Source organism: Artemia franciscana, chromosome 9 (genome assembly GCF_032884065.1).
Source record: "Artemia franciscana chromosome 9, ASM3288406v1, whole genome shotgun sequence".
In the NCBI taxonomy this organism is placed as follows: Eukaryota; Metazoa; Arthropoda; class Branchiopoda; order Anostraca; family Artemiidae; genus Artemia; species Artemia franciscana.
In genome coordinates this window covers 50,048,302-50,066,547 of record NC_088871.1, presented here as the reverse complement: position 1 = coordinate 50,066,547, position 18,246 = coordinate 50,048,302, and the positions used below count along the sequence as shown (strand labels likewise).

Genomic DNA, 18,246 nt, shown 5'->3' with positions numbered 1-18,246 from the left:
TGAATGCTCAAAGATAATAATATTTCTTAATCTCTTACTGTACTCAATGTCACTAGTTGCGCAATTCAATTAGATTTGGAGTTAAATCCAGTTTATGTCCTCACAGTTCAAAGACCAAATCAATACTGACAAGTTACGAACTTAGCCTATTGTTGACATGTAGGCTAGTAATAGTTATTGGGAAGCCTACAAACTTTTCGGGAGGGATTTTTTCTAGTGGGAGGTCAGGAAGAGGGGGTTACGTTGGAGGAAATTCAATGGACGAACTTTATATGGGGGAAAGTTATTTTCTATGAAATGGGCACCGGAATTCCCAGCATTATTTAAAACCCAAGCAAAAATTAAATAAAAAACAAGTTTTTTCAATTGCAAGCAAGGAGCAAAATTAAAACTTAAAAATGACAGAAATTATTACGTATATGGGGGTGTTTGCCTCCTCGTCAATACCTCGTTCTTTACGCTAAAGTTTTCTTAGTACTTTCTAAAGAGATATTTATTCAAATTAAACTTCTGATTCAGGGACCATTTATAAAGAATCGGAACAAAATTCGAACTATAGCGTAAAGAGCGCGGTGTTGACAAGGGGGCTGAGATCCTCTTATACGTAATACTCTCTTATTTTTAAGTTTTAATGGTGCTCCTTATTTTCGGTAAAATAAAAACGTGTTTTTTTTATTATTTAATTTATTTAAAAAGCGGCCTGATTCAACTGTACACTGATTACAGCCCACTTATTCAGTAATAGTAATACAATCGAAGGCAAATGCAGTTGAACACTGCAATCGATCATTGCAAATTCAACAGTAGCAATATTATCAAAATCAATTGCAGTTAAACATTGAAATCAAATATAACTAACCATCTGGTTGTTAGTAGCTTGTATAATTGCAGCTTTGTGAATGACAATAGTAGGCCGATGTGTGTCACCAGCTTTTTTCGGTAGAAAGTGTTTATTAACGGCTTATAAACAAAATGTATTTGTAAAATAAATTATTTTAGGTGGAAATAAACATTTGTTTCAACTAATGACAAAAAAAAAGAAAAATGCGTAATATTAAGTGATGATGGGACTTGATGTAGCCCCTTACTTAAATTAGATTAATATTTTAGATTTATGTGCAAAATTTATAGATATTGATTTTAGATATTTCCAAAAAGAAAACCATTAATTTTTGTATGCAAAAATAATTTTCCTCATAATGAACAAAATGCAAAAGTGTATTTCGGTGTCTAAATAAAATTGTCTGCTCTAAGAAAATAAGAATTTTTCTATACAAAAAGCTTTTAGTGACAGATTTTGCAAAATAAAAAGTAAACCAATGGCTTTGATAACGAGTTTCTTATTAACGTGATTACATGATACTATGATTTACTCAAATTATATCTTTGCCTGATTTTGCCTGGTTAGAACACCCCCTCCTACCGTGACAAATATCCTTGTTTGCATCTCCTCCTACTGAGAGAACCTAAATGCAAAGCCCCTTTTATGAAATTGATCGGTTTTAGAAACATTTTGCTTTGCGAACATTTGCCAAAAAAAATTTTCGTGACTTCGGTTCTGTTGGTTTGAGCTGTTAGGCTGCTTTTTTGTATAGATGTATATAATAGTTTTGAATATAAATAATTAGATAGAACAATGCACTAATACTTGGAGACCAATCTTGCACATTCGAAGATTCCTTAATATGATCTAATCGTAAAAAAACTAGTTACAAAAGTAACTACCGGGAATAAACCATTGTCTTGCTTGGTTGAGCATCTTTAGAGAACCACGAGTTTTCGTGATTAAGAGTTCAGATCTCACTCCTTTAAAAAATTAGTGATAGGATTTCATTAGTAAAGCATAAACCTTTTACCATGATTCTACGCATTTGGCTCTTATTATGTTTCAGCGTAAGTTTACTATTTATTTTAATTACTATCTTTTGTCGAGGTGTAGTCATATTTTGTTCGGAAGGGATCCTTTACCTTTTTGTAGGGATCCTTTATCGAAGGGGTCGAGGCAAAATAGTGTATCTTATAAACAAATTTTACTTTCACTATTCTTTTTTTATCCTCTAACTGGGATATGTAATTATTTGTCCTAAAAGCTGCTAGAACACTTTTGCATAGTTTATATTTTAATAACGAATTGTATAGAATAGACGTGAAAAATAAAATCAAAAGGAAGCTGTAATTTTTTTTTGTAAATAATATAAGGGAAACTAGTTTTAAAGTTTGAAACGTTAAAAAAAAATTCTGGAATAAATTTTAAAAACTGAAAAATAGATTTGGTGTGGTAATAGCGTAAACCACAGAATTTTAAAAGGTATGCACAATACAATTTCCGTTTAGGAAATTTATTCGTGTTTAGGAGATTAATTGACTCCATTATTTTAGTTCCTTTCCAGCTCGTGAAGAAACGGGCCAAAACTTTTTCTAAGACCATTACGACCAAAATTATTTTTAAAATTTTGTATGTACACACATACAAACATACACACACATATTGTTCACACATGAAAAGAAAGGGTCCTAACCCATCCCCAAGCTGCCGCATAGTGGACAAGTTAACACTCTTCTTTGAAAATCAAAATTAATTTATGCTATGGCTATCTAGTAGGCACTTGACCCGCTCCTAAATCCTAATTCTGATATATTCAACTGGTAATTTTAACAAAGAAAATGTTGCTCGCCTAAACTCTGTCTTGTAACACTTCTTATGACAATAATGTAGTCGCTACATTATTATCTCTACCCCAACTCTAGATCTTTCTCTCTTCTACCCTATTCTTCATACTCCTTGAAAAACTGCCTCTTTTTTGTTGTGCTTTAGCCATCACCATGTACATAGAATCATTCTATACAAGCAAAGCGCAAATCTAGGTCATGATACACAAAAATACAAAATTTATAGTGATAAGTATTGCACAAGTATGAGGGTGGGTGCAGATGTGAACAGTTCTAGAACTCTTTACCAATTTCAGAAAGTCATACCGAAAGTAGATTAAAATGTGAGCTTTACAACCCTGTTTGTACTTAGATAGATTGGCACTAGCAAACAGTTCTAGTTTCTCAACTTGGATTTTTAGCTAGATTCTTATGTGAATACCGCTTATGACAGAGCAAAAGGATAACTAAATCCTTTAGAGGATTTAAAACCAAAAGGTTTTAAGCATACGAAAAGATATTAGTATGCATAGTTAAGCATGGGGCGAAATCTTTGACACCAAATAGAAAAGAGATAATATGCTAAGTGTTCCACTCTTTGATAAGAATATACTGTGGTTTTGTCCTATTTTCATCACGCCTTCAATTTCATCAAGGTTCAAAGAGATGTTTAAGATCTAATGACTAAACTGTGCATACGGCTATAACCTAATCAGGCTATTGATGTAGGCCTACCTGCAACCCGGATCGTGCCTGCAAAACAGAGGTCTGCCAGTAGTTTTAAAGGAACATTCTAGAAATATGGTTTAGGTAAGAGGTGCCAAACGCAACCCATTACAAACGGAACTCATCAAGCCTGCTCAGTTTAAGTATCAGAGGATTGCTACTCTCGTTAGAATAGTTTTACTGAACAGTTCTTCGAAACGTGGAATTCCGATCTCTTTGATTGAACTTGGTTCAATGGGAGCCGACAAAAGCATGGAAGGGTGGAAGAAGTTTTTTTGCCAGTGTGATGGCCTGATGGCTTAAAGCTGCGGTGACTTTCCAATACCAATAGCTACTTTAAATGACGGGTAGAATTTTCTGAATGATTCAACGAAAAAAAGGAAATTTCATTTTTTTTGCCATTCTGGAATGAATTTTACAAAAATATTGGGGAGTGATGGGAATATGTTTGTACATACTTTGGACTAAGGTTTATTTTATCTGAGCAACCATCGTAAAATCGCTTCCAGCATTCCTTAAAACCTAGGGGGGGGGAGTATGTTTGAAAAATAGATTTTTAAGGAAACCAAGTTGTCACATGGAAAAAGATGTGTTTTTGAAAGGCCTAAGTGACGCTTGAGAAGATATAAGCATTTGTGATTCCGATCAAAATTACCAAAGATTGAAATCACAAATCTGAATAAAACCAACACATTTGTTCAAATATATTGGTTTAAATTACATAAGATACGTAGTGTGAATCATTGTGTGGTTAAAGTAAACATGGCCCATCACTATCTCCGTCACAATCTTCTGAATTGCAATGGAAATTGTGATGGGCCGGACAGATTAACAGTTGGTCAGAACTCGATTTAAATTATGTAAGATGCTTAGTGTGAATCATTGTCTGGTTACAGTAAACGTGACCCATCTAATACAAACCCAAGTGCGTTTTTGTTTTTAATTGGCGAGTGTGTAGGAGAGAGGGTCCGGGTCCAGTTCCTACCTGAAATCACATAGGTTACACCATTTAATCTATAACGTCAATGTGTTTCAATATCTTCCTGTTCTGTGTATTTTTCCCCAGAAAAAAACATCTGGCTACGTACCACCAGATTAATCATCGTCTATTTAGAGCCCTTTGTTAGGCGGACAGAATTGGTTAAACCGGTGATTACCAAATGATAAATCATGATCTCACTCGAATAAGCAGTGTGTGTCAATGACCGCTTTTGTAATTAAAGCTAATCATCCTAATCCCTATTCAAGGCTTTATCGAATGCCAAGAAATGGCAAATAACAGCAGGGATTTAAGTGGTCTGAGTTTTTTTTTCTGGTACTTTATCAATAATAAAGGAAAAGGAATTTATTTATATTAATTTGTTTCTTTTTTTAGTATTTGGTAAAAAATTAAACTTATCTCAGTTTTTTGAGTAAAAATGTAATACATTAGGACATGAAAGTCAAATTTTTCGTCACTTCCATGGATTTTTTGGGAAAGTGTTGTTCCTAGAATTCCTGTGCTTACACATTACAAGGAGTTTCCGTTTGGGTTTAGCTTTCAACATTCACAAACAGACTTTTTTTTTAAGGAAAGATAGTAGCCAGATTCATCAACTTTAATACAATAATAATTAATATAGAAAAAAGAAACAAAAGAAGCAAATAACTAACCGGAATCTATCAACAAAATCCCTTCCACTACGCACTCACACCACAAGCCTTCTACCCCTTACCGCCCTTTCTTCCTGTCACCCCACCTACCTACCAGTCTTCCTTCCTACACCCTAAATCATTAAAAAAAAATATATATCAACAATCAAAATTCCGCTTCCAATCAACAAAAATACTCTTTTAATTTTCCCTTAAAAACTAAAAGATGTTCAGCTGCTTTAATGCTCATCGATAACGGATTCTGCACCAAAGTTCAAGAAACTGTAATGTAAATGCGGACCGCGAGCTGCTCTTATGATCAACCGCCTAATTATCGCTAAATATTAGGTTAAATATTAAATATCACTAAATAAAACAACATCGCTTACGGATCTTCCATGAAGGTCATTTTCAAATCACTGTAATGAGCATCACAGTTTCCTATACACTTAAGTCGATACAATAAATCCTAAAACATATGGTTTCAGATACTTTTCTTATGTCTTAAATATCCGATACAGTAAATACAAATTTAGTTCCTGATAATTTGAAAAAAAAATCAGATACTTTAACTTTTAAAGTATTGGACTATTGAAGTTAAGTGATTAAAGCCTTGAGCATATTCAATCATGTCTAAGTAATATACTCTAGTTACAGTCCAAATTATAAGAAGCGTTAACCATTACTGTGTCTCATTAGTACTACTACTTACGACTCACCGCAGCACCAAGCCACCTGAGGCCAACACAGCTACGCAAGCCCCTCCTCATCCCAATCTATTCAAAGCCTCCCTCTTTACACCCTCCCAGGAATGTCTCATTCCCTTTAAATCTTTCTTTATGACATCCTCCCGCCCAACTGCGCAAGACCTTATTTCCGTTTAGCCCTAGATGGTTGACCGAAAAGGACAATCTTCGGCAATTTGTCACCCTTCATCGAAAATATCATTACCCAGAATGTGCCCTAGGCATCTCAACCTTTTTCACATAGCCCTAGAAAGCGGGGTTAAGCTAAACTTTTTGTATAGCATACTCTTTAAAATACGGCGAGTCAGCCGGGTACCCAGGACAATCCGAAGGCAACTTATCTGGAAAACATCGAGGAAATCTTCGTCCGCTTTTCGGAGCACCCACGCTTCGGAACCATATTTGACCACTGTCATCACTGTAGCTTCCAAAATTCTAATATTTGTTTATGGACTTATAATCTTTTTCTTCCTAAAATTTTTGACTGTAAAAAAAAAATTCCCTGAGCCTTAGCTATTCTACTTTTAAAATCTTCACTGCTCACACCGTTTTAACTAATAATGTTACCAAGGTAATTGAAGCTGTCCACCTGATCAATGTTTTCGTTACCCAGCGTTACCTTTTCATCTTTACTTATTCCTAGCCTTAGTGACTTAGTCTTCTTAAAATGAATTTTAGATCTATTTTAGCACCCTGAACTCGCAAAACCTCTAGAAGTTCATTTATTTTGCTCACACTTTCACCTAGGATACTTAAATCCTCAGCATAATCTAAGTCCAGGAAAGCTTTTCCTCCGCACTGGACTCCGTTGTCTTCCATTGCCTTTCCTGCGATCTTTAAGACAAAAAGGGGGATAGAACACAACCCTGCTTAACTCCTGATTTAATATGAAACCAGATGCTAACCTCATTTACTACCTTAACCGCAGCAGTGTTATTCTCGTACACAGCACTAATCATTTTAATGTATTGTTCTGGTATAAAATACTAGAATAAGATCTTCGCTAAAGCTCTATCAACAGAATCAAACTCTTGCTTATAATCTATAAAACTGAGGACCAATGGTGTTTGATAACTCAGCCACTTCTCAATTACTAACCTAAGAGTAAAAATTTGGTCTACACACCCTCTATCTTTTCTAAAACTGCACTGGTCTTCTCTTTGAACTTTGTCTTCAGCATCTCTCAGTCTAAAAAATTTCATATTACTAAGTAATTTGCTACCTACAAATACCAGACTAATACCTTGATAATTAACACACTTACTCTTGTCAACTTTCTAATACAGTGGTTTAATTAAGGTTTTCCCAAAATCACTTGGTACTTCCCTGTTTCAAAATTCACATTCATAATTTTCCGTATCTTATTTACAATGGAACTCATTTAACATGCTATCAGCACCTGGAGCCTTATTATATTTTAATCCTTTTAGTACTATGGCTAGTTCCTCCTCACAAAACAAATATTTTTTCGCATTCAAGGTATTAAAACTTTTTGATTTTCCTCTATATTTTTCCCTGCAGCTCTTTCTCGGTTTAAAACAACCTCAAAATGTTCTGACCATCTCTCCTTAATTCTTTCTTTATCACTAGTTGTGGACATGTTTAACTGGGACAATTCCAAATTAACTACTAGTACCTCTCTTGATTAAAATGCCAGTACAATATTTTGCTATTATGCCGTCTAGCTGCATCTTCTGGATACTCGGAAATTTTATCCATGGACTCCACTTCACGCATTCTTAGTTCATTACAATGCCTCTAATAACTATTAGGGGCATGAATGAGTGTAGGAATAAACTCCCAGGGCCCGCTAGTCAAGTGGGGAGACCTCCGGTTATAAAAAGACCTTAGGCCAATGTTCACTTGCTGACATATTTTTTTTTCATGGTACACAAGCCTTTGTTTAGAATTTTATTTTCAATGCTGCTAACATAGACAAAGGAGTTCTGTTACGTATTGACTTCCAACAAGAACAAAGGAGCCCTTTATACTGTCTAGACACCTACGGGCCCAAACGTAGAAATTCATCAGTCTAACTTTCGACGTGGCTAGTACACAACGATTTTTAAAAGGAATTTTTCCCGAGCCTATTTGCAGGTAAGATTCTATGCATATTAAAGGATGGTCACCCCTTCTCCACCAAAAATAGAGTATAATCCGGCTCGAATTAGAGCAGATATAATGTTTTGTATGAAAATAACAAATAAAACCCTAATCCTTCCCATATTAAACGATTTATCGGTGATAGAATAGTTTTATTTTCTCACGTCATAGACATATTTTCTGTCTGCTATTTCAAGAGTGCCTTTCGATATTTGAGATTTATTCTGACAGGAATACAATTATCATCAGTCCCCGGTTTCCGTCAAGCCTAAATTATACCATCCCGTCAGGTATAGGGTGACTAACATTCCATGAGCGACTAACTTTATGCAAAGGATTAAATAATTTGGTAAAAATGCTTGCTTTTTAAAATCTGTCTGCTAAATTTATAGCCAAATTTTATCAGAAAGGCAATTGTGAAAAGAAAGGATTGTTCAAAGAAAAAATAATATTTATTTCTCATTAAAATTAAGAGATGTTTGTTAAATTATTTAATTTTTTTGTGACAATTCCTTGTGAGAAATTCGACATGCGTGTTTTTGAGTATAATAATGAATTAGTTTGTGAGAGTCCCTCTACCCTAAAAGCATGAAGGGATATACAGTCATTTTTAAGCAATATTTTTTGTATTCTCATGGCCTATTAAACTCGTATTTAATGGAGGAGGGGGATGGTGAAACCATTAGATGAGAAAACTACATTTTTTATTCTTGATTACAACAAGGATGATGATTTGCTTGGCACGTAGGCTATTAGAAGCGAATTTAACGGGGGGAGGCATGTTAAAATTAGGATCAAATTATTTAAAAAAATTAAATTTAATTTGTATTTCATAAAGTTGGACGATACGCTTGGGGACATGGGTGACTCTGCACTGCGTTACTAGAAGTGAATTTAAGTGGGGACATACTAAAATTAGGCTCAGATTATTATGAAAACTAAGATATTTCTTTTCTTATTTCATAAATTTTGATGATGCACTTGGCGCTTGTATTATTAGAAGCAAATTTCACGGGTGGGGGGACATGTTGAAATTAGGCTCAAGTTGTTAGGAAACCTAAAAAAAATTTCTTTATTACAAGAAGTTTATACAATTATAATGCAATCACCCCTGCCCTACGAAGTCAGTAAATGGGACATCCTATCCGCCTACATTGCGAGAATGTGGAGACTTAACTGCCACCTGCACAATAGAACACCGATAATACCAGCCATTACGTAAATGCAATTATTTGAGACCCATAGATAGTGATTTTTCTCAAGAAGCTTATTAAATATTTTAGCGTGTAGATAGTAGAACATTAAGAGATCTTTAGTTTGATACTGTTGTTGCCATTCAAAGAAATAGCTAAAATAACAAATTCTTTTCAGCTTACTAACGGGGAAAAAGACGGAACTGTCGAAGGGCCCTGTCAACAGTTCTGAGGGCTTTAAGAGCTACTGGCCTTCAGATTAATAATATATTCCTTTTCAGCTTAATAATATGTTTCTTTTCAGGATGGAATCATAAATCTTTCAATAGAAATTAACTTCTTATCCTCTATTTCCAGGTCGCATCCGAAATGCCAGCAATTGAGGATAACATTGTGGATCCAAGCTTGCTCTAACCGGGGTGGTCGAGTAGTTACTGCTGGAATTCTTTGGTGAGGGAGCAGCAAAATAGAAAAAAATAGTACCACACGTTACTTTAAAGATTAATAATTTATTCCATTTCAGCCTAATATATATTATTTTTCAGGATGAAAACAAAAATACTTCAAAGGGGGAATACTAAATTTTATTTGTAGGTTCACCTAACAACCTTATTAGCAATTCAAGGGCCCAACAATCTCCACGATGATATCGAATCACTAATACAGATAGAAAATGCTCCAAAGAAAAGTGAGCGGGAGGAGGGCTTTCCTGCGGGGTTGAGTCCTATTAATGTAGTTCCTCTAACTTTAATTTAGATTGATTTATAGCTGACCTCGGACTCGGCAAGGACTATGAGTAGGAGCAGGACCACTTACCACCAAGCGAGGCTCAAAAAGTGCAAGCAGACCAGGGAGCGACCATTCTACACAATACCAGTGAGGAGGGGAGAAAGACAAAGTGGAAGCAGCCAACCGCCTGTATTACCAGATTATTTATGTGGTTTTGCCTGGCGTAATATTTATGTGTTTAAAACTGAGTTTGGAAACCCCTTCAATGCTCTTACAGTTGGTAGTATCCATTTGGATCCAGTTGACATAGTACACTCCTATGACGGCAAGATTCGAGCCCTTCTTTAAAAACAGATTCGGGAGGCGCGAAGGTGGGATAGTATTTAAGCATCCATCGCATAATTTGTTTTTAATGAGAAACCGGGTGAGATGTACTCACGTTAAGTACAGACAAAAAGGCAGACACTTCATCCGGACTTGCATAATTTTGGGGGTGTGTTTTCAGATTGGGTCGTTAACATTTTTAATGAGGTAGACATTTATAGTGAAAATTGAAGTGGATCAATAATTTTACTTACTGAAAGTTTGGATTCAAATGTAACTAAATCTAAAAGGAATTCTTTTTAAGAGGCAGGAGGGGGAAGGAGGGTGTAATATATAATGAAGATTTGAAGGGTTGTAAAGGTGTAAAACGCTATAGTTTCGATACGAGCCTAGAGTGCTTCAAGTATGCAGTCCTTGTCGCAACCCATAAGCCCCAGCCAAAGGACGCTAATAAGGCATATTTAGATGATTTGGCAGTTAATGGGAGAGGGAAGTTGCAGAGTTTCCTAAAGTAGACTTTAAATGTCTAAAGAGGCAATATCCTGTAACACTCAGGGGGATAGATTTGTTTGAGAAAGTCAAGGAACATCTAAAGATTAGTTTTACAGTGTTAGAGTTCGATACAGAATTTGAGGAGGGGAAACGTAGAGAAAAAAGGGGTAAGTATTCAATGATAGCTCCATCCATTGAATCAATGAAAGTTTTATCAGGGGGGGGGAGTGACTTTTATAGACCGACACAAAAATCTTGTAATCAAAATGTTAAGTATGAGTATTTTATACCAGTTTTACAATTATGAATTCCATCTATGATTTTAAATTTATATTACCAGCGTTGCAACGTTTTCAAAAAGGTGAAGTTGTAGGTAGCGCATGGGTAGATTGTATTTTTTCTTTTAACATCATACCCAAATAACCCGAGAAGCTGCTGATCATAGGATTCGAATAGAGAACAATTGAAAATGGTAACATGCAGTTGAATTAAAATCTGTTTTTTATATTCCTATAGTTTTTTCCCAAATCCCTAAGCCAATTACGTCAAGAACAGAAAAGTGACGATTTTAATGGTTTCACCCTCTTTAAATAGCACTTTGCAGATGAAGAAATGTATTATTTATTGACATGTAAAGGCATAAGCCCGTATGAGTACCACAGCTCCCCCTTGAGGCTAAGTGAGGAAAAATTGCCACCCTTTGCAGCGAATTATAATTCACTTCACGAGCATCAATACACCACTGGCGACAAAGAACTTGCTAATAAGTTTGGGCCAAGGTTATTGCAAAATGCACCTGGTAAGTGATGTATAGACGTTGTTGCATTTTATAAGCAAAAACATGGATAAATCTGTGAGGAATTTGGGTTAGATTTGGGTTATTTTTCTCAAATCCTCATACGGTGATGAATTTAATTCTTATAATCAGTAAAGAGAAAGTAGGGTTAATCACTGACGTGGATCAGCACTTATTTGTAGAGACATCCATGCCGGGAGGGTATGTTTATCACGGAGATTGTATCCTGAAAACCGACCCGACTGTACAACGCACCAGTGAAAAGTTGGGTACGATTTTTCTAGATATGAACTCCTTTCGTCCGTTGGCCATGTTTCACTACTCTTTGCAGTGTGGAAATTACAGATGGATTTACAATACTCATGATTCAACTTTCCCCGACATTGCCACTGTTGAGGAGAATGGACCGTAAAGATGGTTTTTCGAAACGGATGGTGAAATACCAATTGAACTTCATGACTCAGGAAAGGATTTGGTTTTCCTTTGCGTAAACAAACCGGTGCCTAGGGATAGTCCCAATAATATTTCTATGGTTGAGGATGGGGGTATGCAAAGGACACCTTCAAAACAAAAGCTAATTGCCGACCTTCATCCGAAACAGAATATTGTTCTACACCACGTATTTTTGTGATGGATGCTATTCATTGGTCTTAGGGTCAGAAAGATTCATGAAGACCTCCAATTTAATCAAAAGCCATATATGGAGACGTTTATTGATACCTTTGTCTGTAAACGTCCTGACTTAAAAAAGAAGGTTGGAAAATAAATCTTCCAAATCATTTTAAATTCAGCCTTCGGTTAGATGTGCGAGAACTTACGCAATAGGTGTCGTTGTGAACGACCCAAAAGAATGTGCTTGAATCATTGCCGGTTCAAATTTCACATCTCCCACCATCATAGATTCCAATATGGCCTTTTAAATCGAAAAAATTATAGGGTTAAATAAAAATATTGCCGCTGGTAGCACAATTTTAGAAATTTCCAAATAACTCACGATGGAATTTTATTACAATTTGTGTAAGCTCCAATGGCCGGGGGAGGGGCAATTTCAAGTTTATTACAGAAATGCCGTTTCGCTTTTGTTAAAAGTTAAGAATAACAATTTACGATAAGATTTGAAAAATGGTGAAAAAACTACCTCTCAAATGGTCTACACCAGCTGGGATGAATCCATTCACCTAGATCTAGTGAAGCGTCAGGCTCAATTATTGATAAAATCCATAACGAGGAGCAACTTGATTTCCATTGATAGGCTTACAGGTCCTTACATGTACTGTGTAGGAACACATAATGAGGAAATCAAAAAAGTCTGCAAGGTGTGCGTACACACTTTTTAAAAGAGAATTTCGACATGAGTGTTTATAGAAACTATGTAGAAAATAATTTAATTCCAAGAGTGAAGATCATGGTGATTCTCTTTTTGAAATTTAAAAACTATACAATTACAATTTAAAAAAAATAACATGTCAGCTATATCTGACAGGGTCTATGTATGCGCGGACGGAGTTAAGGTACTACCACTCGGTCAATTATCACACTTCGAACCAGGATGAATGCGTGGAGAATAGACATCGTCTCGGTCTGGAGAAAATTCAATAATTGGCGGGGAGAAGATCAATTTTTCTAACCCAAAAGTTTTTCTCAGTCTCCAGCTCATCAGTGCTTTTTTATATTTAGTGTTTTTACATGTAATATTTATATAAGTTCGTCCCGTGTTTGTGCAAAGTGGAACCGTTGTTGTATTTTAAATAAGTATTTAATATTATACTATTTTTCTTAAACCACCACCGGTCTGGCCAAATCCCAGCCTTTGGCCACCACAACGGCTTCCGCACCTTTAGGCCACATCTGGAAGGCTACCCTTACCTTTTGGGGAGGGGTGTAAAAGTGCTTTTTTAACATTCATATGTTTTTAGTGTTTTTTATTCCCAAGTGCTTATGTAAATACGTTGTTTCTTAAAAACATTTAGTGCGTTTGTTTTTTGTCTTTTGAACATAGATATATATTCAGTAGACTGAAGTTACGTTTGGTTAGTTACATTTTGACAGCAAGAAGAGTAATATTTATCAATTTAAAACTTCTTTCAGATCATTTTTGTGAACCATTAATATCTGGCAAAACGTCAGTTTTAATAAAAATAATTCAAAATCGTAGTAATTTTTTGGAATATCCAAAAAAACATCTGCTATTGCATTAGCATATGATAAGAGTCCTGTGATAAAATAAAGATTATTGCACCACACCTAAAATTCATATGGGAACCTGACGTCTGTAATATTACTGAACAAAACTCGTGGTTGATTATTGATGAATTATCTGAATTCATTGAAGAATAGCCTCAGGAAATGTTGCGACTATTGACGGTCCGATCTCATTAAGAAAAATTTTAGTTACTGTTGTCCATCGCAATCATAAGAGCATATCTATGAGATCACTTGCTTTGAATTATACGTGCTATATCATCTACAGAGTGGATCGTGATTCAAGATCCTTCATAACTTTAAACCAACAGATATATTCCGGTGAACCAACATTTCTAATCTCAGCATACAATCAGCCTAAAATTAAAGCCTAAGGTTATATTCTATTTGATTTTAGTCAAAACACATCCGAGGATTTACGTGTAGTCACTTAAAGTTTTGACAATGACATTTTCGTATATTTACCGGTGAACACTAAAAATATCACTAGTTGCTGTTGCTGATGAAACGCTGATGAAACTACATGAAAACAAACATTTATTTTCTGTGCTAAGTAATTCAAAACCACATCTTAGGAAGGCTATGCTCAGATTTGCATTGGCAATGAATAAATTAATCTCTTTTCAGAGCTGTGTTTAAATTTAATTGAAAGCAATGTTCAACTACCGGAAGTAGCTGAGCAACAGACTAAGCAAACTCGTTCTTTTGTACGGGCCCTAGTTGGCAAAAATAAGGGAAAAGATTTCAAAGAAAAACGGCTTCTCCAACGGGGTGGTAGCCTCTTTTCACTGTTACTGTCAATAATCGTAAGACTTATAAGCAGTATTCTCTAGAAAAATGGCTAAACCCTACAAGCTGACACCAATCCTACTTGCCCTTTCATGAAAACAGCACTTTGATGATAATCTTAGTAAATTTATTAACAATGAGACAATTACCAAACAATGAAAAACTGATTTCGCTTCGAGAGGCCCTTCGACGGGTGGGTAGGCATAAACCCTACAGTGAAAAACCGTTTAAAGTAAATTTCATTGATCACAATCAACCACAAAATTCACCAACATCACCACCACCACAAAAACAGGAAAAAAAATTGTTTAAAGAATTAGCAAGTGTTTGACATCGGATTTGACATCGGATTTGATTTCAAATCATAAAGTTTTGGAATCACTTGACAGTCACTAATATAAATTATTGTAGTTATCAAACTTACCAAAACATTTTATTGAGAATAAAATAGATTAAGCGAATATGCTCAAATATCAAAAGATGATCTTTAATCATTTTCGGTAAATACTTGTACACTAAGTAGGGGTGATAATTCACTATTAAAAGGTACCAAGTGAAGGCGTATTAATATCAGTGCATCACCTGTTAGTATAAAAAGTGTAGTGGGCACTTCACAACATGTTTATGTCTAAAATGGCTCAAAATTTGAAACGTGTTTATTAGATTATTGGCAAAACAGGAAATTCTAGCTCCCCGAAATCACTTTTTCGAGTCACTAGAATTGGAAAGAAGCTAGCGACGGAGTATTTTGGAGTTAACTAAGTTACATTATTCATCGAAATCATAGATTTCGTGGTAGTCATTATTAAAACACTAAAGCATTTTTCCCAATGCATATATTACAAGCAGATGTTTTGACTCTAGAAGAGATTCAAAGGCGTCACAATAGTCCATACAAGCTTATTTTACTTGCAATCAGTGTTTTTAGTCGCTATGAATATGAAGATTGTTATACGAAAATTCAAACAGACCGAGGTAGTTAATTTGTTAATCCGTATTTTAAAAAAAAGGTTTATTTAGAATCTAATACAGTGCTCTATCTTAGTCGTAGTCCAATTAATGCTTCATTGGTTGAACGACTGATAAAAACTATTTGACTTTTAATCTCAAATTATTTTACTTTGAAAAATACTCCTACTTTTATTCAAGATTTGGGTTAAAACATGCTGATTAATAATTAACACCTCATCGATCCCTGTTCAATCTTAGGCCTTTTAAAGTTCATCGCGGGGACCATGATACACTCGACATTTTTCTTAAACAATGTTTCAATGTAAGGCATGGAAAGATAAGAGATTAAATGCTGATTACATAGTTAAAATCAATAGAACAAGTAATATTTTTGAAAAGGGGAATTAATTGTGGTCCACTGAACTTTTTAAACTTTCAAAATTCTTAGATACTAAACCTGTCTATACCTGTAGACAGATTCATCTTCATACGAAGATGAAGAGATTCTTGGCGGTTTTTATGAGTGGGAATTACAAAAGTAAAAAAAAGTAGAATTTATCAAATTGAAAAGATATTAAAGAGTCGAATTCACAAGGATAAGAGAGAATTGCTTGTTCGTTGGCTAGGATACAACTCTTTGCCGCTGAAGACGTCAGAATGCCTAATAATTTCTATGAGACATTCATGTCCAATATCTCTGACCCCCTCCCATGATGATTTGAATAAAACAATCAATTTTTGGACTCAATTAAATCAATTTAAATACATGTTTTGTTCTGAAAAAAGATCGTACATATGATATAAAAGTTAGACTAAACGATTTGCCAGTGTATTACGAGAAAGAGGAATGAATACAATCACTTATATCTGATGTATATCTACATCCCACCCTATAATACAAAGAATTAGAATGAAAGATTTTTATCGTGCAATCAATAGAATGATCTCTAATCGTAATAATGCTTCTTTCCCACTTTAACTATTCAATGGAACATGATAGGGTTTACATTAGCCCTCCGATCAAGAATGAAATGGCTGAAAGTAGTTCGTACTTTATCAGCGGAATGAAATGTAGTATTTTTGCAGACTATCTACCCGGCTTGTCATCGGATAATTTTATATTTCTTTATGCATACTTTATTGAGATATCGAAAGTTTTTAATACCAATGTCCACCTTCTACGTGTTCTTGAACAAAAACCACTCACGAGCCCATTCACCCTTACAATATAAATCCCCTTCAATATATTCCTGTTAACACTTCATATTTGGAACTCCATCAGTTAACATTAAGAAGTGAATTAGGCGATCCTTTAGCAATAAAAAAAAAGGTTTGGCTGTATTTACATGCCATTTTCCACCCATTCAGGTAGATGGCTCATAGAAAGAGTACTTCCGATTGTCCTGATATTGATGTCTGTGTTGCTACTCTTAGAGAACGACGATTGGGTAATGAATTGGACTATTACAAGGTCCTCGGTCAATGACAGGCTATGGTCTGGGGAATTTGTTTGCTAAGTTATTTTGCTCTTGACTACCTCTGGCTAAAAATTATATTGCTCGAATTTGCCGAATTTACTTAATCTCAAAGAAGACAAAAATTAAGACTTAATTCAAACTATAAACTGTTTAGTCGGAAAAAGTGGACTGAATATATTGTTTGCAAGTAATTTTAGGCGAATTTAGTAATCTCTGAAGATTTTGTAACAGAAAAGGATCAGGAAAACGTTGAAGATTTATTCGTGAGAGGTTGAAAACGAAAACCATCAATGCTGTATACTTCTCGAAGCTATTTTGATACCCCTAAGATCATAAGATTAATTTGTAATTATTTTGCATTTTTCAAGTGTTCTAATCCATGATATTGTTAGAATCAGACAAAATCAGGCATCTGACTTAAAAAAGATAAATTTCTTAACTATTTTAATCATGCTACAAAGGGTCATGGATTTTTACTTGTTTATTTTAAACCAAATGAAGAATCTTTAAAATATAGAAAGAACTTTACATACCGTTACGAAATAATAAAATTGGTTAATAAATTTATTTGTATAATAAATGAATAAGTTTAGAAGTTTAGGAAATAAAACCAGTAAAGACAACAGTGAAAGTAGATTACTCAATGATAATGGTAGTCTTGATTTACAGGTTAAGTGCTTAATTAACTTAGGTGATACAAAATCAAACAATGATGCTATTACTTTACAAAATATAAAACTTATTTTAAACATTTTAAAGGGTAAAGTTGTTAACCAGCAAATTCTTACAAATGAGTATTCAAGTGAGGATATTAATAGATTAACCGAAATTTATCAATCCCTTGATAATATGTTGACTAGAGTCGATGGTGAAGGATTATTTGTACAAAATAATTTAAAATAACAAAAGAAGATGTAAATGTGGAAAATAGAAGAATTACAAATGTTGCAAACCCAGAAAATGGTGCAGATGCAGTTAACCTTTCTACGTTAAACAAGAAATTATAAAAGATCAAATCCTTCAACAATCTGAAATTAAACGAAGATACTAGCAAGTATACTAAAATTTATCAATCACCTGACAATACATTGACTAGAGCTGATGACAAAGGACTATTAATATAAAATGCCTTAAAAGTAACAAAGAAGATATTAATGCAGAAAACAGAAGAATTAGAAATTTTGCAAACCAAAAAAATGGTGCAGATGCTGTTAATCTTACAACGCTATTGGTGTACTCAAAGGAATTTATGCTGTTGTCTGGACCTTTAGACGATTCAGAAAACGTTTTAGTAAATATACTTGAAAAAGATCCCTATGTAGCTTTTCAAAAGAGAATGAAAAAAAAGTTGAGGTAAAGTAAATATAATTGGATGTTTATCAAATAAATTAATTTACTAATAAATGACAAATTTTGTCGGGTATACAATTTATCTA

General features: G+C 34.5%; 1 protein-coding gene across 1 annotated transcript in view; it reads left to right on the top strand.

The window, feature by feature from the left end:
* The first annotated feature begins 1,548 nt into the window (after nucleotides 1-1,548).
* LOC136031518 (peroxidase-like) overlaps nucleotides 1,549-18,246 on the top strand; it is a 104,161-nt gene continuing 87,463 nt past the window's right edge. Inside the window, exon 1 of the mRNA XM_065711188.1 lies at nucleotides 1,549-1,893. Coding sequence (XP_065567260.1) covers nucleotides 1,858-1,893 — 36 coding nt within the window. The 5' untranslated portion in view covers nucleotides 1,549-1,857. The remainder of the gene's footprint in view (nucleotides 1,894-18,246) is intronic.